The following is a 24,687-nucleotide window of genomic DNA, read 5'->3' as shown; positions in this document are numbered from 1 at the left end:
AAAGTTCCAAAACTTGTGATCCAACAGCTGAATTCATATCCCCCAGACTGTAAATCACAGCTCTCCCAGGCTGCAAAATGATTCCAGCTGACTGCAGCCTGAGTGAGTGAAAAGGGTTGCATCAGACTCCAGAAACAGTGAAGTAATTCATCTCTTTGATTTGGCAAAATGTTTTAATAGGTACAAACACTGACTGAAAGAAAATGCTGGCATTCAGCCCTGCTTTACTACCTCACTCCCTTTTTCTTTCCCACAACCCCTTTCTCCCCTCACTGAAAAAAGTAAGCATTTTAAAGGAAACAGATTTACCAAAATTACAATCCTGCATGTGAGCCAGCCAGTTTTCATGGTATTGCAGTCATTAGCATGTGCTGCAGGAACGTACCACTTTGGATATCAAAGAGAGATTTGATCGGGAGGCTAATGGGTGTTCTGGGCAGCCACATTTGTCCCTCAGTTTGCTTTGAAAGCTAGTTTCCATGTGCAATAAAAGTAGCCATACACTTTTGTCCAACTGCTATCCAATACCCACAATGAGTGATTATAAGTGAAAGGAACTACTGATTCACTTAGTCATCTTCTATCGCAGATGCCCAATGACCAAACACTAATTGACTCTTTGAAATCTTTTTCAAAGTAGATCTCTGTATGCAGGGGGAAAAAATTACCCCAAATGCTTGTGGTTTTGTCGGTAGCTGTTGTGACTGATCAGTCCTCTGCTATTCATCAGCAATGAGAAATGTATTTGAGTTTCACAGTGGAAAAAGGCAGATGAATTGGCCTTGAAAACTTATCTCTAAATTAAGAAATCCATATTGATCTCGCAATTACCAATGAAAGACCACACTGTGGGGAATTTGTTCTGTGATAGCACTGTGCATCACACAGAGAGCAATAAAGAGCACACCAGATTAAGTTTCCTGCTAGGGGTTTAACAGGAGTAAATCAGCCCAGGTGATTCTCAGACTTATGACTTTGAGACCAGGAAGTCACAAATATAATTGCTCCAAGTCCTAATGCATTTGTACTGTGAATTTGCCCCAGGGCCCTCAGGGAAGCTGCTGAGCTCATTAGAAGGGGGACCTTTTCATCTGCTTTTCCCCACAACTTCTGAAATAAGGTCAGTGCTCTGCTACCTCTCCTTTCCTCTTGAGACTGCTCAATGAAGAAAACACTAATCTCTTGCTCCTGGCCTGGGAGAAGTTGAAGACCCCTGGCACTATTGTTTTTAGGTGACCAGTGGCTCTTTTCCTGATGGCGTGGGGTGATGCGTGCTATTCCCTCTGCCAGTTTGTGCTGCTGGTGAGAGCCCAGCAGCTGCTTCCTCTGACCTCTGCGTGGCTGGAGCCTCTTGTTGTTTCGCCCTGCCCTGCCTTGCCCCCCCTGGAGCGTATGAGTCGTTCTCTCCTGCTACAAGGCGGAGGGAGCCTGGGGTAGGGTGAGAACCAGTGCACACTTGCTGCACAGGTGCAGGTCACCAGCAGGGCCAGTATTTGGAGTATTGGTGATATTCCTGTGCTGGGAACAGTAGAGGAGCTGTGTGTTTACTAGAGACCTAAGAGCTGTGTTTTTTGAACATGGGAGGCCCTTAACAGTGTTATTTGGCCTGCAGCACTTGGAGATATCTAGCTAGGATTTAATCATGTGTCTTCTCCACAGTGTGCTGCTAGTTATGCTATCTCCCCTTTCCCCCAGCCTTTATTTTCCCCTTCCTGTGTTTTCTTTCAGCCAATAGAAATTTTAAAGCTATAAAAAGTAAGGATTTTTTTTACAATGGTGTAGAAGTGCACAGTTTTTTCTCTTATTGTAAGTTTTAATGTTGCTGATATCCATCAAATTTACTTGTTGCTTGACATGTCAGTGTGAATATATACAACTCTCTTTCCTGAGGATAGCTGAAGTGACAGATGATTTCATTGTTGGGTGTACAATAGGCATAAGCACAATGGAAAAGAAGGGCTGACATCTGCTATGGTGATATGTTTTCAAAAACATGTATTGTCATCCCTTTCTTTTGTGTGTTATGCAATGATAATTAGGAGTGGCAAAGTGAGCATCAGTTTGACTGCTTTGCAGTGATTCAGAGTTTCTACTCAGCAATCTGTGTAAGTGCCTTCCAGGGTCTGACAGTGCAGCAAGCATTTTCAGATGCCACATCTTTCTCTTTCTGAAGTAGTGTGCTAAATGTGCAAAGACAGTAAAGGATCTGCATTTATATGAACTGCAATCTACCCGTCTTTCTGTAGGCCAGGCACCTCCATTCTGTCTATGCAATGCCCACAGATTGATCCACTCTGGAAAAGTCTCAAGTTAATTTTCTATGTCATGTGTTTTTTCTCTCCTGGCTTTCTCTCTGCCCTGTGCATGAAGTTTCCATGATGTTTCCACCCACAGAATGCCATGCTGGTGAAAACTTTAAGACTGTAATGGCTGTTCAATGACTAACCTGTTTCTGAAGAATAATCTTTACATCTCTGCTGAATTTGACTCATACTTCCCATTTGAAAAACTGTAACAAGCCCAGATATGATTGATGGGCAACAACATAACACTGTCCACTTGAAATATTAACATGTTTTCTCAGATGATAGACATATTTCCAAGCAGCTCAGGATCCCACTGTCTGGGGGTCTACATTTTTAGTTAACATGATAGTTAACTAAAGTGATGATAGTTAACTAGTTCTTGCCCTAAAGTACATTTCTAATCTAAGATGAAGAGTGAAGAGGTAGATGAGAGAACTAGAGGAAGGAATGAAAAAGCTGTATTTGAAAAGGTAGATTGGAAATCAATAGCTGCAGTCACAGCTGTGAGCACAGTGCGGTGCTTGGTGTGCATGGTACAGAATGGGAGTTTTGAGCAGAGAGCTGAGAGACATCAAAGGTGGTGCTTGCAAAGCAAGAGCTGATTCTTTGTGTAAGAGGTAGTCTGGGAAGAAGTTAAAGAATTGGCAAGGGAATCAGATGATGGCAGAGTAGGGCTGATCTTTCAATGAGATAAAGATACAACAGGAGAGGGGAGTTGCACTGTGAAGAGTTTTCAGAGAAAAAAAATACCAGAGAGCTTGCATTTCCTTTCCCCTTGCTGAACATTTCATTTTCCCCCCAGATGCCCTGCTTACCATATCACCCGGACATATTGTTCTCTCCAGTCTATGCCCCAACCACCTCCCTTAGGAAAAGTTGTGTTCCTTGTTTTACAAACAATGACTAAATGATTTACTCATTCAACCTTTACATATGTAAAGGTTTTTGCCTATTGAGAGTTGGCTATGGTCCCCATAGTGTTTTTAATTACTGGTAGCTATTCATAGAATGCCCCACATTGGAAGGGACCCAGAAAGCTCATTGAGTCCAACTCACGGACTCCGTTCTCCACATGGAGATGACATTACTCAACCTTCTCATTCATGTTTGGAAGGCTTTGGCAGCAGCTTTAACTACCTTCTGCTATGTGTGAATTTGGGAGGTTTTTGCCTCTAAACATGTCTGGAGAAACATGTTGGGAGGGGATGAAGCCTTGCTCCCATCACAGGTGTAGGCCATTTAACTCTGCTCATTATGTCCCAGCCAGTAGTGATGTGGAGCTGGCCGGGACATAAAGAGCAGCAGCTGTGCAAAGGCTGGCACCAGCACCTGGGGCTGATGAGAGCCGGGGTGGCCATAGCAGGCCTTGAGCATGTCCCACAGTTATGTCTGAAGATGTGCTTTTGTTCTTCTCTTGAGATGGGTTTGCAGGGCTGCTGTTGGAGAAATACAGGTAGCATAGCAAGCGGTGAAGCTGATTTCTGAGGTGGCGTTGTAAGGGGTAAGTTTAAAGGGTGGGAAGGACAATGTCATTTGCCTTTGTGCGTACTTAGTGAAGAGGTTGGTAAAATTGGTCCCTTGTTGTGAAATATGACTTAACTTTCAAAGGTGTTGGGAGAATTTACTTTTCCTTTGTAAGACCTCTGATATGTGAGGTGTGCATTTCCCTGCTACCAGTTACATAGTGTATGTAAGCACTCAGGGTTTCCAGTAGTTTTCTGATGTAGTGAATATGGGAGTTCAGGGTTATTTGTAACTGAACTATTTCTTGTAGTAGCTGATGAAAATTTCAGTCAGGCTTCTCTTGTGCTAGATTGTGTTCAAATGCAAAGTCTGTGTCTGAGTTTGCCCCCCTCTCAAAAAGAGTTTTCTGGCATTCATTAATAGATACAAGGTGCCTTATATTTTGAGAGCTGTGTGGTATAATAGAATATGGTAAAAATAAAGCATGCTACTTTGCTGATCCATAATTAAATAAATTTACTGATATGCAATGTAAGAATCTTATGTGGTACTAAAAAATCATGGTGTGTGAAGTCTACACTTAAGCATAAACTGAGTATAATCATTGGTCTCTTACTTTATTTCCAGAAGAAACTACCATTACACTTCACTCTATGTTGATGTATAGGTTGATGTTGGGTAACTTTTGTTGATGTATTTATCAGGAAAAATAAAACTAAGAGGAGCTAGTGAGACAAAATCATTCCTCAAAATATCAACACCATATTTAAGTTTCAATAACTGTTCCTTGATCTCTGCTTTTGATATGCTGTCTGTTTCTTGATCTGCTTCTGATGTACTATAATTTTGGTAAATTAAGTGAGTTCTTGATCAGAGGCTGATGCATACTGGCAACGTGTTTTGTGTTGTTTCAGAAGTAGAAGAGCAAAAGCTATGAGACAGGATCTTCTGACTTTAAGATCAGCCAATTTTTGTCCCTTTCTACTATGGAGATGACTAGAGGACAGAAAAAGGAGTTGTAAATGAAGTTTCTTTGTGCTTTAGGTTTGCACAGTGGCAAAGGAATGCTTTAGAATTTGGACACAGAGATGAGTGCCACGTGTAGGGTTGTGATTCATTTTATCCGTGTGCAAAAACTACATATTACAATTCTCTGCCTCTTTGAAGGATTGAAATACAGTTAATGGATGAAGGTTCAGTCTAACTTCATTTGTGCATAATTTATCCTTAGTTTAATGGCAAACATTTCTCTCTTTCTGATAGAAAGTTAGATTTTTAATGTTCTTCTGTGGTTGTCCTCACAGCAGGTGTAGGACCTGTGTTAAATTTGTCCTGAAGGGAGAAAAGACCACTGAGTTTGGCTGATGACTAACACTTGGCCTAATGTTGATAACGAGATAGGAGGTCTCTTGTGGTCAGGTACTAACTTGAACAATGGAGGCTTTGCCCCTTGTCCTGGAGCCTGTGGAAAGAATACATAAATTATTCTTATTGCCTGGGATGCTTCTTGGAGTGGGACAGGCTGTGGTGGCATGTATAAATGAAGCCATTCTTATCGTCAACTTCTCTTGGGTTATTTTTGGCTACCAGCACATTTGCTATTAATGTGGTGCAGTGGATGGTGTCCTGAGCCGCCATTAGCTGCAAAGCAGAGGGAAGCTAGTATGTTGGCTTCAGTCAATTCTTTTTTCTCCACTGTGTGTGTGTGTATATATATATATATTGTTTTTTACTGCTCCCTTTTTTTTTTTTTTTTTTTTTCTAGAGGTGATTTCCCTGTATAGGTGTTTGAAAAGATGTGAAAATCTGTGTGGGATACCACATGTCAAAGTGACCTGCAGAACTTGTACAGTTTTCTGGGCAGTGACAGAAAGGCCCTCTGAACAGCTCTTACACCAGGTTGAGGCCAGCCCTTCTGCTATATTAGGAGTTTGCAGGAGTTAGCATTAGTAGGCAGGGTAGAGTCAACCAGAAAGCACTACCTCTTGCAGGAGAAGGATGGGGAGTGTGGCAGGGGAGGCTGCTAAATGCTGTCACTGGAAAGTGTCTTCTGCTAGGTTTACAGAGAACCTTCAAGTCAGAAGTGGGTAGAATGCATTAATTAAAGCAATACAAACATCACTGTAAATGGAGGCTGAGACTGAGGTCTCACAGGCACTTTTAAGCTGGCGTATGTTGCAGTGGCACCGTGCAGGGGAAGAGAAGTCCAGCCATTTCCTGCTGCCTCTGCCCTGTGCTGGATTTGTTTGTATGCGCTGCATGGAGACCTGGACTTACGGTGCTGGGAGAACTTCCCTAACTAGCATAGCTGGCTTATTCCAGCCTCGAAAGTGTTTGTGAAATTAGAGCCTGTAGAGAGGTTTTACACTTGTATAGCTTGATCTCAGAGAGCTTACAGAAGCAGGGTCATATAGACCAAATACTATTAGAGTTGCTCCATCTTGTGCAAGTTTAACTCCTTACAAAAAATGCAACAAGAAAGTGAGAATAGAAGCCCAAAGGAAAGACTACTTGGATGTCTTTTTCTTGGTCTGTGCTCATGTAAACAGTTGCTTTCTTACAGTGCTTTATATTACAATAGAATCAATTCTCCATGTGTTTTCTGCTACTCATGAAAAAATTAATTTGAAGAAAGGATACTCTTGCTGTGGCTCAGGTGGCGGTGTTCACAAAATGTCAAGAAACATCTCTGCTGAATATACTTACCACTGTAAGTCTTTAAGATTGAACATCTAGAAGAAGCAACTAATAATTCCTTGAAGAATTTTATAACCGTGTCCTCAAACTCTTTATGAATAAAAAGATTTAAAACACTCTGATTCCCTAAAGTGAGGCTTCTCAAATTTCCTAAGGGAGAAAAATCTGCAGACAATTGCATTTTAAATACAAACTAGATGCTAGACTGCATTTTGAATATTGGCTATATTTGTTCAACTTTGTTGCAAGAAGAAACATGCTAGTGGGTTGTCTTTTTCTTAGTTGCTTGGACAGCTGCTGAAATATCTCAAACTGCAGACTGAGAAATATTACCTCGATTCATCTTTTATTCAAATCTTGCTGTCTGTTATCTCTCTTACCCTTTCATTTTTCCTTTAGGCAGCCTAGTTTCTCTTTTCATTTCTGGAAAGAACAAAAAAAAAAGAATAAAATTAAAACTGCTCTTAATGAGTCTTATGTCAATTGGTGGTGGATTATTTTTTTTCTGGAATCTTAATTTCAAGGCACATGGTTGTATCTCTGACTAAGAGCAAGGATGGTTTTGTTTGCATTGTGAAACCTTCCTATAACAAATGAAGTTTGTACTAATGATTTGAGCTACAAGAACAATATCTTTTCAATTTTTTTTTGGTCATATTTTAACCCTCACTTTATCACTTGCACTCTTCGATTAGGTATGTACTTGCATTACTGTACTGGGGCCTAATTATCCCTCTCTCCTCACCTATGTCGATTGTTTGACTAATGAAAAATGTATAATTGAGTTAAACAGGGAGCGAGTTTGGTAGTATAGAGCTCTTAGTAGTGTTTACCTTTATTGTCACTTGTGTGGTCCTGCAGAAGAGGAGGACTGGAGTGGTGTCGGAGGGCACGCAGGGCTGGGGTAGCATCAGTGCTGGAGCAGGGTGCTCTGAGGGTGTCAGAGATGTTTTCATAGCATGGTCAGTCTTTGCTTTCTTATGTACAGGAAGCAAGAGGGCTCTTGATGTATATAACCAACAGCTTAATGACCCAGAACTTAGAGTCTATGTCTACTCTTTGTCAAATGTCTACTCTTTGTCTGTCTACTCTTTGGGGTCCCTCAAGGCTCCATTTTAGGGCCAGTCCTCTTCAATGTTTTTATAAATGATTTGGATGTAGGACTAGAAGGTGTTCTGAGCAAATCTGCCGATGACACCAAATTTGGACAAGTTGTGGACTCAGATGAGGGTGGAAAGGCCTTGCAGAGAGATCTGGACAGGTTGGAGAGCTGGGCGATCACCAGCCACATGAAGTTTAACAAAAGCAAGTGCCAGGTCCTGCACCTGGGATGAGGCAACCCTGGCAGTACATACAGACTGGGTGATGAGACGCTGGAGTGCAGCCCCACAGAGAAGGATCTGGGGGTCATGGTTGACAGCAAGTTGAATGCAGTGTGCCCTGGCAGCCAGGAGGGCCAACCGTATCCTGGGGTGCATCAAGCACGGCATCACTAGTAGGGCAAGTGAAGTGATCGTCCTGCTCTACTCTGCACTGGTGCAGCCTCACCTTGAGGCTGTGTGCAGTTCTGGGCACCACAGAACAAAAAGGACATTCAGCTGTTGGAGAGTGTCCAGAGGAGGGCAATGAAGATGGTGAAGGGCCTGGAGAGGAAAACATATGAGGAGCGGCTGAGGTCACTGGGCCTGTTCAGCCTGGAGAAGAGGAGGCTGAGGGGGGACCTCATCGTGGTCTACAACTTTCTTGTGAGGGGGAGTGGAGAGGTGGGTGACCTGTTCTCCATAAACACCAGCGATAGGACCTGCAGGAATCGGGTGAAGCTGAGGCAGGGGAAGTTCAGACTAGACAACAGGAAGAGGTTCTTCACCGAGGGGGTGGTTGCGCGCTGGAACAGGCTCCCCAGGGAAGTTGTCACTGCACCAAGCCTGTCTGAATTTAAGAAGAAATTGGACTGTGCACTAAGTCACATGGCCTAAACTTCTGGGTAGACGTGTGTGGTGCGAGGAGTTGGACATGATGATCCTTATGGGTCCCTTCCAACTCGGGATATTCTATGAAAAGCCAACCAGGAAGACAATAGAGTTCAGGGCTGGGTGGCAGCTATATAGATGGAGGGCAAGGTGCAAGCTGTGGGAGGAGACTGAACACACCTTTCATATAGATAGCTCTCTTATCCTCCTATTTACTTTCTGTTCCTGTTCTACACGCTTACTGGTACGCACCAAGTTGAGTTATGCTGGTTGGACCAAGCTATGAATAATCCCATGCTAAAACTAAATATTTTTGATAGGCTATTTTTAACCTGAGTCAGTTGTTATTTGGCTGAATGTAAAACCGCATGAGAAAATGTGCTGGCATAATGTGAATGAGAGTGCAGAGCAAATGAGTAAGAGTGAGGAAAAGGGGGAAGGGGGTGCAAAAGTTGGAATTGCTGCTGAGAAATGTGCCTGTCAAATTACAGTGTAAGAGTCTGATTACAGCAGCAAGGCAATATGTGTTGTGCTTGAGAGCCACCAAAATGCATCACCTGAACAAGCTGCAGAAGCAACTGATCTGCCTTGTCAAGGCTCATTAGCAATCAAGGTGTGGTCAGAGGAGCACTGAGATTTGGTCACCTTTATCTATGTGAAAGCAAAAGTTCTATTTATAGTTACAAAATGTCATTGCCCTCTTGGCAATGTAGCCCTACTGGGTAAGGGAGTGATTTCTTTAATAACTGTTAGTTTTAGGACAAGGACAACTTAAATACATACATTGCTTTTTTTTTTTCTTTTTCTGTTTGTTTTTTAAGATGAGGAAAATGAAAATCATTCACTAGTTATGTACTCAGAAGACTGCTGGATTCTTTGCCCCTGCATTCCCTGGAGTCTACCTCAAGTAATTCTCATGTGCAATCCAAATACCTGTGCCTGGTATTTTGGTGACCAAAACTGGGCACAGGATTTGACTCAGAATGGCCAAACACTTGCCAGACGTGATCATCTTAGAGAATTAGTTGTTAAGAAATGTTAAGTGTAGGGGTGTGTCTGTAAGCCTACCAATGTTGAGGCAGTGGTCAACTAAAGGTAGAGCTGCAAAAAAAGTTGGTCATCCACTGAGGATACACAAGACGAGCTCACTCTTCTCTTTTATGATGTGGTCTATGATGGGAGAAGTGGAAGGCATTCTGATCTATTTTGCCACAGTCTGGAGGTGGGAATGTACTCAGAGAAATGATGAGATCCAGCTTCTTCTCATCCATACGCTGCAGGGGCCAAGCAAGCGTCTTCTGCCACTGAGGAGACAACCTGGGTGTCTTCTGACAGATTTTGCCTGTTCAAATCCTGCTACTGCAAATACAAGAGGGAGCAGGACTCTCTATCTGAGTAACTTGAACAGGAACCTGTAGCTTCCATCCCCTTACTTAATACCCCTGCATTTTTTTTGTTTGCATTAGTAGTGAGCAAGAAGCGAAATCAGGGCTCTTGCTTGAGCTCCCTAAACACCATGTGACCAGGCTGTAGTTTGACCCTTGCATTCCCAATTGTATGATGACATGATTTCTAAAGAAAGGATCAGACATGGTTGGATTGCTCTCTTGGAAAGAAATGTAACTGCTAGACTGTACAGAAACTGGATGTTGCACCAAGTAGCCTAATTTTCAACTCCGTGACTGAGCAGCTGCATTTTTATCTTATTGTGTTGATGTGCATTCAGTGCACTCAGGACAGGCCTACCTGCTTGTACACAGGGGTCCTAGGTATTGCTAGTTCCTGGAGCACACTGCAGTTTCAGCTGGGGTAGCCAGAATCAGATCAGACTGGGCATCTGGGTGGATGCAAAAGCAGAGCCAGGGAGGTTTGAAGCCAGGCAAGAATTAGTGTCTGGCCTTTTTTGGCCTTAGGCTGCTGCAGAACGGCGCATCTTGGATGCATAAGGGGACACTCCACCCCTCAACCTAAACCCCCCAAAAAGGCAAGCAAAAAAAAACCTGCACTCTGTCTTCCTCTCTTTTTATACTTGCTTATTTCTAAGGGGTCTAGAACATCTGTTTCAGGTGAAGTGTACTTCCCATTTCAGGACCAAACTTCATCCTGTAGAGCCCTGATTATCTCAAATGTTTATATACCACAGGGTATATAAACAATGCAGATCATGGTCTGTACTTTGCTTAGCTTATTGCATGCATCAATGGGTATTTCCTACAATAAGGATAGACTTTTTCCTTTGATGGTAGGAATACAAATACCATGTACTTGACAGATTCACAAGTGGGGAATAATTTGTCTCTTAAGGACTGGTAGGTGCTCAGCATCCACCAAAAGCTATTTCAAGTACCTGCTAGATAGTGTGTTCTACTGATTTTCAGTGAAGTCTTTGGAAAGAGAGGACTTTTGACAAGAGGTCTGGGATCATCAGTGACATCCAAAGTAGTTCCCAGAACCTTTTAATGGGACTTAGTGCACAGCAGAGGCTTTCACATCGCTTACCAGGATTTCCAACTTCTTGATCAAGCAGTGTTATAATTACAATATTTTAAAAGATTGAATTAATCATTCTTATATCTAAAGAGTGGATTGAAAATATAATTGGGCAACATACCACGCTGCTTACACACAGCTGTCCTTATTTACTGTTGACTTGGCAGCATAAAGTATTGCAACTCTACAAACTTGCAGTTTTGTACAAATTGTTAAAAAAAAAAATAAAAAAAAATCCCTTACTGCTTGCCAGCTGTGTATAGATCTGTGTTGGTAAATGATGGAAAGTAAAAAACAAATCACAGAATATTGTATTTGTGGTTCAGTTTCTGTTGGTCTCTGTAGCCAACTACCTTTGAATCGCAAGATAAGAGTACGTGTGCATGAAGTTCATGGATGTTTACAGTAAATAAGGTAATATTTTGGAATGTAGTACTGGAGACAGTGCATCATTTCATCACAATCTTCACCAACATTTGCTCCAGAATGCCTTAAGGGTGCGATAGCCTGTTGGGCCTCCAAGAGATAGAAAACGTAGGTTTGTGTTTGTGTTCTAAATCATGCAGAAGAGGAGGGGTTAAACTTAAAGTCTATGTATCCAAACAGAGCACTACTTGAGCCCTGGTTATTTTGGAGCATGAATATCTTGTGGTTTTCTTTTGTTTTTGTTTTCTTCATGGAAAGGCAATCTGTTTAGATATCTAACTCCAGAGGGGAGAGCTTCCAGGGAATTAGGCACTACTTTGTGAGATTTTTATTTTTTAATTATTTTTATGAAGAAGTGGGCTTGCATCCAGAAGACAGAAGTTAGCGGCGGCTCTGGGATATGTGAACGAATAACAGACGAGGTGAGAATATCCAAATTCATCCCTGCCTAGAGCTGCAGCTTTAACTTTGACTGGCCCTTTAATAGCTGCCTGTATCATGTAGTGATGTTGCTTGTGGATGCTGGAGTCTTCTTAATCATGATGGGGAATGTTAAAAGCAGCCTAACAGTGAAGGCTTTTGAATTCCTAGATTTGATAAACTTTGTTCAAATGAGGTATGGGTCCAAGAAGTCTGTCTCCACTACCAGCTATTTTCAGCTGGACTGATTGTTCAAAAGACTGCGCTGTTCAAATTTGATGAGTACCGATTACCTGCCCTTGCTCAAAATGAGTGGGCAAGGGGAAAACAAACAGGCTCTTGTGCATTCTTACAGAAAGATTTCAAGTTGGGAAAGAAGACAGGCTGCTTACAGGTGAAAGAAGTAGAGTATTTCCAGAAGTGAGATAGCTGATGTGAAACCTTTGCTCTCATTCCTGAGGCTTTTGACACACAATAACTTTCTACTGCCTGTCCCTCCCTCTTCCCCTATACCTGCTGTGGGGCTACCATCTGCTGTGGCAAAACTTGCCTTCCTATTTCCGCCACATGCACCCAAATAAATAAATAAAATTAAACTATACTCAGTTGATGTTAATGGTCACTAGAAAGTTTAATCATGTTCTAGCTGATAGTAGTTCTTCAGTATTCGTTTTTACTGTGTTATTACTACCCCTGGGATATGGATATGTACCTACATCTTTAATTCAATTTGCGGTGTTTACAAATAATTTTCTAGATTGAGGCTGGAAAAATGCATTAAGGTAGGCTAACCTGACCCTCTACAAAGAAAGCATGTGTAATCTCGGCCAGCGATGCCTGCAGGTAACCCAGTGACTTACGAGTGAACCTAGCGTATCTCACAGAAACTTCTCTTCAGCCCTGATCTGAAGATCGTTACTTCTGGCACATTGACTGTATTCCTGTGTAATTTGAATTTCTAGTGCTTGTTTGCTTTTGTCTAAGAAATTGAGCCCTCCAGTTATATCTATTCTCTTTTCTTATACGTACCTGTAGATTATAATCAAGTTAACTTTTGACCTTGTCTTTGATAAGTTAAATCCCCAAGTCATCCTCGCTATGAGGACTTGTGTCAGTGTTGTGTCACTCTTCTAGACAATTTTTTGCAGGAGACTTGGAGGGGAGGTTTCGTGGAGTGGGGGAAGGAAAGGTCAGATGCTTGGTGAAAGGAGCTCCCGTATACGCAACCTGTAGTTCTAATGTGGAAGTACATGGCCTTTTTGGTATTCATGTGTACAAGGTGGTTTGTTTAGGTAGTTAAACATTAATATTCCCATTTCACAAACTGAGAAACTGGAGCTGAACAGTCAAATACCTTATCCAGGGTCATGCTGTGATCCAGCAATACCTGTTCCAGTGCTCTGTGCTGGATGTCTGCTGCAGTGCTACTGCTTGGATCTGAACCTGAACGCTCCTTCCACAATCCTTTGAGATGATGGGCATTATCACAGCATGCATGTAATGCACATTCTCTTTTTAAATATATATATACATATATATGTTAGAAAATTGTTAAAGTTCAAAAGTCTAGTGCTTAAAAGAAAAAAAAATCACCAATAATGAAAAATTAGACACTTTCATAAGATACGGGAGAAGTGATAAATAGGTTAATGCATATGTTTTTATATTTCCATAAATACTATTTGTCTTGCAAAGCACACAGAACAAAAGTAAATACGTAAGTAACCAAAAATAGGGACTCTGTCAAAGATGTTAGAGTAAACTCAGCTTGTAATTGAAAAGCACGTGCTAGAAATTTCTTCCAAAATTATTCTGAGATTTTTTTTTTAAGTATTTTATGTAATTAACATCTGGGTTGGACTTCGGTCATCAAATTGAGGAAAAACAGATGATCTGATGTGAACAAATGTTTTGTTTTCCTTTTAACAAATGTATCGATAGAACTTGCCTTGGTTACAGATACTATTAATGCACCAGCATGTATTTTACTGAGACATGAATACTTGAAGCAATCTGTAACCTAGGCTTCAAAGAGGCTTGCAAATCCATTTGGCAGTGTCTAGAAGGAATATGAATATTCTTACCGTGTTGTGACCCTGTAAATTCCTTCATAGGGCATGTTCTTTGTTAATATCTCTGAGGCTGAAATTGTTGCATTTCAATGCATTTAAATTCCTTTCCTTTGTTTGCCCCTGGAATGCATGTTCTTAGTCATCCAGCTATTGAAGAGTTGGATATCTTTTTGTCTCTAACCTGCCATAGAACATTACTGTCTTCATTGTAGAAAAGGATAGGTATGGCTGATAGCTGTATCAATTTAATACTTTCCTCAAATAAAGCCTCCTGACAAGGAGGAACAGGCAGGCTTGAGCCTGCTTTCAGGTAGCTTTGTAAGCTTCTATTATGGTATTTAAGACACTTGTTATAATTGCTAGGGGTGGGAGGAAAATCTTTTTCTTAGATTTTCTTAGATAAGTTTCTTAGCTTGAAGGGTGCCCAAATGGAAAATCTAGTTTATCAGAAATTCAGTTTATTCCCTGACCAAGCAAGTTTGCTTTTGTGGGTTGCTGTTTTTTGTTTGGCAAATGCAAGCATAGTTTATAAAGGCTAGTTTGTCTAATCAAGAAGCACAACGGCAGCCAAGATAAATTTTTTAAAAAGCCCAGTTCAGAAACTGATATACAACTGGTGGAAATGTTTTTTGTTTATTTTAAATAGGGTTTCACCTTTTGATTTTTAGAAGGAGGTAATTAAAAAGATAGCTGAGAATCCACCTTGGTAGTTCTCTACATCTTAGACTTCCTAATAACACACTTCACAAATCTGTGCTCTAACATTTGCAATCAGTCTATTAAGTCAGACGTTTGATACAACCTGCTCGAACAATCCCAAACAATATGAGGGAGGGGAGGCACCAGACTTGTCTTTTCCTTATTAAGTTGGCAGAGGAAGGATAAAGTCATCAAATCATAGTAAGTATTTCAATATGTTCCCATAGTTATCTCCTGTCTTGTCACTACTAGGACTAGAGTCACTGGGACTTGAGTAAAGTTGGGTTTATTATTAACCACAACTTATGTAAGAGGTTATTGCATCTGATTCTATTTTTTGAAATTACTTGGACTCTATTGATCTCTTTCAGGCAGGCAGTGTTTTATGCTGCCTGCACACAACTGCTCACATGAAGCAACTGTAATGCGCAATGGGTGGGCAACAAACTGGGACCTCTGAGGTGGGGGTCTCCAGGTGTGATGGGCACCCCACCAGCTCCTGGAGGCTGTGCAGGCTCCATCCTCTGCCTGTGGAGTCCCAGGGAAAGGTTTCTTGCACACCAGTAGCGGAGCCCCTTGTATAAATGCATGTGTGGAGGAAACAGCACAGGGTATGCAGGCTTCCCAAGCAGCCTGCTGGCCTCTTGTAGCAGGCCAGCAAAATCAATATTTGCTGGTAACAGTCGCTATGCTGAATCTTCTGAAGGGAGTAAGGGACTTCTCCAGAGTTGCACAAGCCTAGGGGGAGCCAAAATGTGCTGTTCTTGGTTTCACAGAAAAGCATGTGCTTGTGCAGTGTGTGACAGGTGCGGGATCAATGCATTACTACACTGCAATGAGGTGCCAGTTTGACCCTTCAGGTTTTCTTGGTGTCACCAACACTACACTGAGGTTTCACGGAGGCGTAAGTGGAAACAGGAGAGTGTAGGTAGGACACAGAAATTCCAGCGTGGATGTGAATGGGACTTCTTTCTCAGGAGCAGACACAGCCCTGCCATGAAGGATGGTTCTTACAGGTAATAACTCCTGCCCTTCATCTCCTTGCCCACCCCCAAAACGTGCTGGTGCTGAGCTCCAGCTGCCCTGGGCAGGTAAGGGGAACACCACAGCTATGTTCCCCCATGTCTCCCACCCCAGCCCCACCAAAATGTGCCAGTGCAGTGTGCAGGCTGGTTCTCCCACAAAAGGAGCTGTGAAAAAAGCTGCAGTACAGCCTCGTGATGCATTTAAATGTGCTGTGCACATATGCAACCTGTCAAAGGAGGGAAGGGAAGACTTTTTCTATTGTTTTGGGTTTGTGTGCTAAACATACAGAAATATGTGTGAGGGACTTCCTTAAAGCTTTCGGTCTGTTGCATATTTTATCCCACATCACATGGCGAGGAGTGGAGGGTAAAAACTGGAGAGCAGCAAACTGTAGATCCTGTGTGGAACTGCACGTCTGTTTACGGAGAGGTATCCCACTATCTCCCATCCACTTATCTGCAGGCAGGCTGTGTTCTTTACTGATGCTGGCACCGTAAACACGGCACTTGCAAGGCATTCTTTGCCATCAGGCAGTGTTGGAGCTCCTCACCTGTCACCCCCAGGCTCTTTCTTGCTTGAGCCTTCAAATTTTCTACCTAAGCTAGTCCAGGTGAGATAGTGTCCATAGAAACGAGGGTATTTTGCTGACTGAGGGTCAGATCTCACTTTCAAATCTGCTTCGTACTTCTCAGGGATGAAAACATTCTGGGACACAGGGGCATCCTGAAGTTTTTGAGATCACTGTCTGTGAGATAATTGACAGCGCATATAGCAGCCATCCCTGGAGTGAAATTGAGATGAAAAAGGCAACGCATCTGTACACTGACGTGCAGTATGTGGCAGCTCTCCCACAGTTTGCCTAAGACAGGTTTTTGTTTTTTTTGGTAGCTGTTCTTTAGGAATATGGGGTGTATTTCAGGGTGTGCCAAAGAGCCCCAGTATATCTAGCTAGAGCTGTGGGTGTCTTCTGCATGAAGGCTGGTCTGTCAGTGTGAGCACCTCTGTAGAAAGATTAGTGTCTTGAAGAGGGGAGCACTGGGCTTTGATGTGATCATTTGTTTCTCTTTGACTTACCTGAGTCACAGACATAAGCATCTGAAGAGCATAGTCTAGTCAATATGTCATTTTGCTAAAAAGCATTCCAAATCTGTCTGCTTTTTTCCCAGGAAAGGGGAGGGGAAGGACTTACTTTTCATCTTTCTCCTCTATCCTCCCATAATTTAAAATAAATAAATAAATAAATAAAACCTTCCAGGACCTTAATTATCTTTTGATATCTTTGCCAAGCTGGATTGACATCAGTCAAGTCCAGAAGCTATGTAAGTGGATGGGCGGCCTGAGAGTTTAATTACCTTTTAGGATCACAAGACAATTCAGGTTGGAAGAGGCTCAAGTGGATCATCTAGTTCAAACTCCTTATCGAAGCAGGGTCAGTTATTTTAGCTTATGAAACTAGGCTATCAAAACAAAACCTACTGAATCTAAATCCTGCAGTAATTACTGAAGACCAAGGTGTAGCAAAACATACATATATATGTGTGTTGTATTTACATATGTATGTATGGGTGTGTTTAGCATTTGGACAACGCTCTCAGACACATGGTCTTATTTTTTGGGTGGCCCTTTGGCAACCCAGGAGTTAGACTCAATGATCTATGTGGGTCCTTTCTAATTTGGGATGATGATAGTGATTGGGATTATGATTCTGTGATTTGTTTTACACAGGCTATGATTTCTGCAGAGCAACAGGCTTGTTCTTAGGCTTTCTTTACACCTTGTGCTTGTATCTCCCAAATTCTCTCTTTGGAGTGGGGAGGGATGTGCTGGATAAGAAGAAGGGTTTGAAACGGCTTGAAGCCCTGGCCCTGCTCTCAATCTTATCTAGCAAGTGAAACCATTTTGAGGGCTAAAAGAATGAGTTTCCTGACAGGCTGGTTGGAAGAGGGCAAGCCTTTGCTCATCTCTCTCAATAGAGTAGCATTATCAATAGGGAAATTGAGCAGCTGCAGAACGGCAAGCACTGGACGTTTGGTACCACTCAAGCTCTCAGTAAAGCTGAAAGGGGTTTTCTGGAATAAACAAGATGAAAAATAAAGAAAAAAAGATTTAAAAGAAAAAAAAACTAGTGTTGTTTTGTGTGTGTATGATTTGTTTCTTTTTTTAAGAAGCATGAAAACCAAGGTGGCTTCTATTAAAATCTGTCTTGGTCTTTAAAAGAAAATGAGCCTTCTAACATTTTCCTACAGTGCAGTGAATCCAAACATAACAGTGACAAGCTGGTTCATGGGAACCGGAAACTGAGACAGACTAGAAAACAACATCCTTGGAGGGGAAAAAAAAAAAAAAAACACCACAGTGTTACTTTCAGGGGTGTTTCTTTCTTTCTGTGTTTTTTTTTTTTTTTTTTGTGTGTGTGTTTTTTTTTAATTTTATTTTTATTGCTGTTGGAAACAAGTGACCTACTGGAGTCAAGTAGGCCTGGGGCTAAAATAAAAGGACCTTCAGAAGGCAACCAAATGCTGTACTCAACATAAGTGTAATTGCTACTGTGCTGTCCTTTTCCTCTACCACTGTGTATCATTTTAATTTCTGGGGGAAAACCAAATGTAGCTGCAAAGTTTCTATTGCCTGAGTTATTGTTCCCAAGGGGGAGAAGAATTGAGCTAAAGGGGAAAATAGACAAAAACATGAAGTTTGTGTGCAGATAAGTGTCTGTGGGGAAGGGGAAAGAACTAGAGGAAGATTTGGTGAAAAATGTTTCTCACTAATGTAAATGGAACAATATAATATGCAGAAAATAAAGGTTACTATATTTGTGTATCTATGTGCCATAAAGTTGACAGATGCCAAGCTTTAGGCAAGACAACAGTTACAGTTTATTTTAAGCTGGAAGGAGATGCAGGAAAGATTGCCAGTTTTCAGCAAGACATAGTAGGTCTAGGAATTGGAAAATACTTATTAGATCACAGTAGCCTGTTTTTCCTGCCAATGTACTACTCCCTAGTGAGAAACCAATCTGGCCATGTAACTGTGTGCTCTAATGTAATTAAATACCTAAATAATTAAAAACGTACACTTTCAACTAATGCATCAGTCAATATTATAGACATGGGCATAAGAAACAGCAGAATTATGCACTCTGTTCATTTTTCTGCTTTTTTCTGTGAACTTGAGAAGACTTGTTTTCTGACAATGAAATCAAAATGCTCTGGTTATAGCTTTGTTCTGAGGACTTCTACAGTACTTAAAACAGACTGCATAAAATACATTTATCAGTGAACCAATGCATGTAAAATGGTTGTCATGAGCTGTAACATTTTTTTTTTTTTCCCTGTGAGGATGAGCTTTCCGTATAAAATAGCAGGTCAGATTTTTATTTTATTTTAATGAAGCGTTCTGCTAGATGCTTGAATTAGCAGTACTCCAATTATTTCAAGAACTTAGGGGAATACTTTAGACTTTGAATTTGGAAAACACCAAAAAGTCTGTCATCCATGGGATCTTATTTTCTGTTATCTCAATTTAGTAAGTGTACTAATCCTCAGAGGTCTGTCTAATTCCAGCAAATAACACCCCTCAAATTTGGTCAGTACCTGACAGTCTAGGCTGATGCAGCTGCCTTCCTCTCTGATTTAATTCACAGCAGAATCATTCTTGGGTACACTTTTCCCTTTCTATATTTTAATTTTAACATGTGACACTAATTTGCTTAGTATTTATGTGAGAAACTTCACTTTGCTTTTGGGCTTTAGGTGAAGACTCTCTCAAAAATTCTCAGTTCTGTCTCCCATTGCTGCTGGAGACTGCTCAGCCACACTAGATATGTTTAGCTCTTATGAAGGAGCCTCATTCAGCTCTTCCAACCACATAATTGTTTTGAAGCTCTTCTCCAAAATCCCTCATGATTGTTTATCACTTTCTGAAGTGAAGACGAAGAATCTTCGTGTTAGATTGTCCCTGGGCTTACAAAGAAATGTTTGCTGTCCTTTCTGGCCAATGGGTTCCTGAAGCAGCAATTCTTGTTCACATGTTCATACACTTTTATACCTTAATTAGCCCATATGATTTAGTTCAGGATAGATCCTTAATGTCTGAACTGTCCATTGGAGGTCTCAGACTTCATCAGCTTTACTGTCTCAAGGTTTGTCCTGTCTCCATATACTTTTATAGGAGTTGCTGCTTCATTCTGCTTGAGTTGGACTCCGTGAAGTCTTAGTATTCCTGCTATGCTGGAATAATTTCAAAATTATTAACTGCTCTGTGAACTCCAATTCAGTATTCCAGGTGAATACCTTTGTAATCTTGCGTATGTGACATCAGTGTTTAAAGTGAAGTGTATGCTCACTGCAGTGAGCGAGGGGGTGAAAGTGAATTCAGATGTTAACTAGTACACAGTAAATGGCTAAAAGTGTATGTTTGTGGTTTGAAAAAAAAGTCAAATTTCACACTTTACTTGCTGTGTTAGAGTACCTCAAGGTCAGGTCTTTCACCTATTCTGCATTTGGCACACACAGTCAACCACTTTGTAGAAGCACATATGGGTACATGCTTTTTATGAGAATTGACTGTCCAAGGAGCAAAATGCTCTAGAACCAGGTCAGAATGCAATACTGAGCAATGAAGATAACCACAGCAAAGCAGAGAAACCAACAGACGTGCAGATCATTTGTGGATGACACAATGCACTGCATTATTGCTTATCAGCTGGCAGAGTGTGTTGAGGTATTGTAGTTGTGCAGCAAGCTTTCTTGAGCCTTTTGTAGTCTTAGAGGCAGCCCATCCATACCAGCCATTAGCAGATGGTTACAATGGGAAACTCACAAAATGTTTATTGTATCACACACAGTTGCAGATTTCCTGTGATAAGATTATTTTTTTTCATCCTGTTTGGAATTTCAAAAGCTTATTGTAAACCTCCCTCTTTCAGTCCCAAGGTTTATGTGAAAGAAAATTCCTATACCAGTATGTCTAATAAGGTAGTGCTGCACTGACATGCCTGTTTCTTTTGCACTGTTCCTGTCTCTCAAAGTGTGCTCAAGTAAATGTTGCATCTCTTGAGCTGCCTGGTGAGGCCAAAGGCTTCTTGCCCCCTGATCCTCTGCCCCTTTTGGGAGAGGCACCAGGCAGAGCGCAAACTGGTGGCCCCACGTGCCAGCAATTCCAGGCGACTGGTGGAAAAGCAGCCAGCTACTGCAGGACTGGCATGCAGTTGATGTAAGGCAATTTAGATTGAGATCAGGGCTGGTATTGTTTTCCCCTCTGAGAAGAGGGAATTCAGCACAGCGCCTGTGGCTACTGCTGCGCACAAACACTGATGGCATTGCTAGAGAGCCTCCGCAGTGCATTTCTCCAGTGGTTTTATGAGCTAACCACACCCGCTGCTGGTTTCTACAGTACCAATTTACAAGATTGGCTGGTTTGGATGAGGAAACCCACATTTCCTGAGGTATCCCAGGGAGCTCGAAAGCCAAGGTCTTAAGAAAATTCACAGAAGTGGTGATTTTTTCAGCACTGGGCTCTAGGGAAGCCTGTGTGCTTCTCCCCCTGTTGAGGAGGGAGGTACAGTTGCATGCTTACAAGTATTAGGAACTTATGGCATTTCTTTGGTCACACAGCTGGGATCACTAACCAGTTGTTTGTTTTGTTTTGTTTTTATCTTGATCCAAAACCAACATTCTGCCCAAAGGCCTTGGGTAGCCTTACTCAGGTAGGCAAGGGGACAGCTAGTCTCTGGCTCCACAGAAGGGGAAAAGCAGATGTTTCAGCTTTTCACTAGAAAGAGGAAGAGGTCTGGCTCACTTCTTTGCACCAGCTGCATAAGATATATATATATTCCTGGTATTAAGACTGAATCATCTACTTTATTTTTTGATGGGTTGTTTTCCTCCTGGTTTAATAAGTTAAAGTGGCTGATAAGAATAATCTAATTAACATCAGGCCTGGCACAACATGAGGCAGGCATGAGTGTGGGAAGGTAGAAACACATTTCACCTGCAGTGAGCCGTTAGGTGGCTCATTTGGTCTTGTGGAGCTGTGGACCTATTCTTTCAGCAAGGCTGTGAAGCTTTGAAGAATTCCTGGGAAGGGGGTGAGGGGCTGGAAGGAGGAGCTCCTGGTCAACAGCAGTTGCAGTCCTCTGGCCTGCAGTTGCCCTCCTGCTGAAATAGGAAAGCGGTGCTTTCCTGTTGCCCCTGGAACTCTGCTGAAGTGCTAGAAAGTGTTACACAAACACTTGTGTAAGCATAAGAGGGTGGAGGCTTTTTGAGTTGCTTAACTCAAAATCTTTAGGCATTCATTTTCTTTTTCCAAAATTACCAATAAATACACTGAGATAAACATTTCTTAAAGAAGAAACAAAACAAAAAAAAGGACAAGACATGCTTGTCAGGAACTGCTGACATAGTTGTAAGAAAATCATTACACTAACACTAGGGGATAGCTGATCAAAAATACTTTGTAGTATAATTATTGTTAAATCTTGGGTAGTGCCTTTAATACTTCAAGGAACATGAAATGCAACATACAGTTCTAATTCTAGCCTCTGTAGTTCTCAACTGCTATTATTGCAAATGCATTATATGCAAAATCCATTCTAGGATAGTGCAATGCTAAGCCTATACACCTGGAAACTGCAGAGTCAACCCATGCAGGATATCCATCTGGAAGACAATGAAGCAGTGACGTATCCACATGATTTTTATGGCACATATTTAGCAAATGCTGAAACAGAAGAATCTGCTGCTTAATGACTGCATCACACTTAGTGAAACTCCCTGGGAGCTGTCTTCATATTTCCAGGTAGTGCTTTGGGCATCTTGCAGGAAAAAGAAAATGGAAATAAATGATCCATCCTTGAAGAGGCTACAGCCCGGTGCTGGCAACAAGTCAATATAGGACGGAGAGGGAAAGATACAGGGAAATGTAAGGGTCACTCTTTGATGTCTGTGTGAACATGCAGCCATCTAAGCTGGCTGGGCATGTTCACGACTTGATGGCTGATTCCTGATCCACCCACTTGCTGCAAATCTGAATACCCAGAGGCTTTGAGGGATTTCACAGTAGGTTCTCAGAGTGGTACATACTTCAGGAAAAGTTTTTTGAAAATAGCAGTAGTAGATATTTCACAGCTAAATGCTAATTGCTGTTGGAAACTTAATTCTTAAATTTCTTAGTTTCTTACCGTTTAGGGAAGTTTTTTTTGTTTGTTTGTTTTTTTAATTTGATTTCCTTTGATAATAATAATCTACTAAACCTTTCTCTTGGTTCATCTTACTAGTTAGTTTACATGTTCTTCTTGAAAGTGGTCAGAGTATACATCTAAAATTTGAAATGGTTTTCTTGTGCGTAAGATATTTTTATGCCCCACCTCCTAGCAAAGAAACCCTCTCACTCAGGTGTCTGCAAGGAAAGCTTTGGATCTTGACTGCCAGTCCCAGTGAGTCCTGAATGTGTTTTTCTGTCAGGAAATGAAACTCTTTTGGCCAGTGAAAGGATTTGTCATGTGGTCGTGGAACATTCAGAGAACAGTAGTTTCATCCACATATGTTACCTGATAAAGAATCCAGGAGCTAAAAACCTGAGTACTGTTACTTACATAGTTAAAATACTGTAAATGCCTACCACACCCTGTTTGGGTCCTGTTTGAAGGAGAGCAGCACATGCCACTTCATCTGGCTTGCTCTTTAAACCAAATACTGTTTTCTTTGCCCCAAAGTGCTCCATTTTAAATGAATGTCGTGTAACTGTGAGACTTTTTTTTTTTTTTTTTAATGAGGGATAAATGGGAAGTGACAATTGTGTTTTCATTACTGGGGAGACTAAGCAGGTAATTTCTTGCAACTTCCTTTTCATTAGGGAATGTCCCAGAAGTTTGCACAACTGGGTTAGAAATTAAGGATCCAGGCAAATACTCTTCAGTAGTTGCACACTTGTGCTCAGGCATGAGTCGCTATGGGATTTACTGATGCTCTTAAAAATCAAGCATATGCTTTATGTCACAGGGTGAAGGGAGTTGGCTTTCTAACTTCAAGATGATCTTTTTTTCTTTCTGTTGTTACAACATGAACCTGAGTTAACCAGCACAATTATAAATGCTGATGCAGTTGCGTACATTTGTTCATTGTTGCAGATGGCTCTGAATCTTCCCATGAAAAATCAGGAACAGGTCATCCAAAATGTAAGCTGCTTTACCCCAAATGCCCCTAATATTGCTCCTTACTTGCTCTGCTCATAAAGGGATAAAGAAGGTATTATCTCCTCATGTCTTTGGCTAATGATCTGGCCAAAAATAAATAGAAGCCATATCACAGGAATGTGCAGGGCTTAACTGTTGCTGCTCTCTGGCTCGGGGACAGCCCTCCTCTGTGGCTGCCTCACTGGCCCAACAGCGACTCGTGCTGATGGGGCTCTGCTGAAGGAGCATGTGCGTGCCGTTGGAGAGGAGCGAAACCACGGTGCTGGATGAAGATGTGGGACCTCCTGTAAGGCACACAACCTGGCGGCAGCTATTCCATCTTAAAAGCGCTGTAAAGAAAGCATGCTCTTCTGTGAGTTTGTCCTGGTTCTCTTGTTTCTGCTGTGCGTGATGATACGTACTGGCAAAGAGGAAATGGGGTTTCTTTTTTTAGAGGTGAGAGACACCCCTACATGAAAGCAACAACCATGTGTGGTGGCAAACAGCAAATCATTAACAGCAACCATATACTCTTATCTAGCTGTAAGCGTATCGGTTCCACATCAGAACTATCAAACCTATTCTTCCAAGAGCCTCAGACCAGAATTTGTGTTTTGCTGCCTGATAGTCAGTCTCTTGAACTGTTGATGAATAACTAAATGTCATAAATGCATCAGCAAACACTTTAAAAAAAAAAAAAAAAAAAAAGGCAATTTGTGTTTCTTGACCCTTTTGATGTGCTATGAGTAACTGCCCTTAAAGGACACTCTCTTGATCAATATGTCCATATTACAGATTACTAAAAAGGATTAATTGTAATCTTCTCCATGCATTGAGGTCTGGAGATGAAGTGAATAAAACTCCTGCAGAAAGGAGACAAGATGACGAAGAAGACAAGAGTGGGAACTGTTTTTTTTGGGGGGGGGGAATTTGTGGACTTCTGA

The 24,687-nt window shown here is 41.5% G+C and overlaps 1 protein-coding gene across 2 annotated transcripts in view; it reads left to right on the top strand.

The window, feature by feature from the left end:
• The first annotated feature begins 1,001 nt into the window (after positions 1-1,001).
• The window catches only part of EPAS1 (endothelial PAS domain protein 1), a 119,073-nt gene continuing 95,387 nt past the window's right edge, over positions 1,002-24,687 (top strand). Inside the window, exon 1 of one of the 2 annotated variants that reach the window (XM_035321698.1) lies at positions 1,002-1,120. In XM_035321698.1, coding sequence (XP_035177589.1) covers positions 1,017-1,120 — 104 coding nt within the window. In that variant the 5' untranslated portion in view covers positions 1,002-1,016. Of the gene's footprint in view, positions 1,121-20,499; positions 20,505-24,687 lie in introns of those variants that run through there. The other variant, XM_035321700.1, reaches the window with a different exon arrangement.

The sequence above is a fragment of the Oxyura jamaicensis genome, chromosome 3 (assembly GCF_011077185.1).
Source record: "Oxyura jamaicensis isolate SHBP4307 breed ruddy duck chromosome 3, BPBGC_Ojam_1.0, whole genome shotgun sequence".
NCBI lineage: Eukaryota > Metazoa > Chordata > Aves > Anseriformes > Anatidae > Oxyura > Oxyura jamaicensis.
Note: the sequence above shows the minus strand (reverse complement) of the source record. Positions and strands in the feature narration are given on the sequence as shown.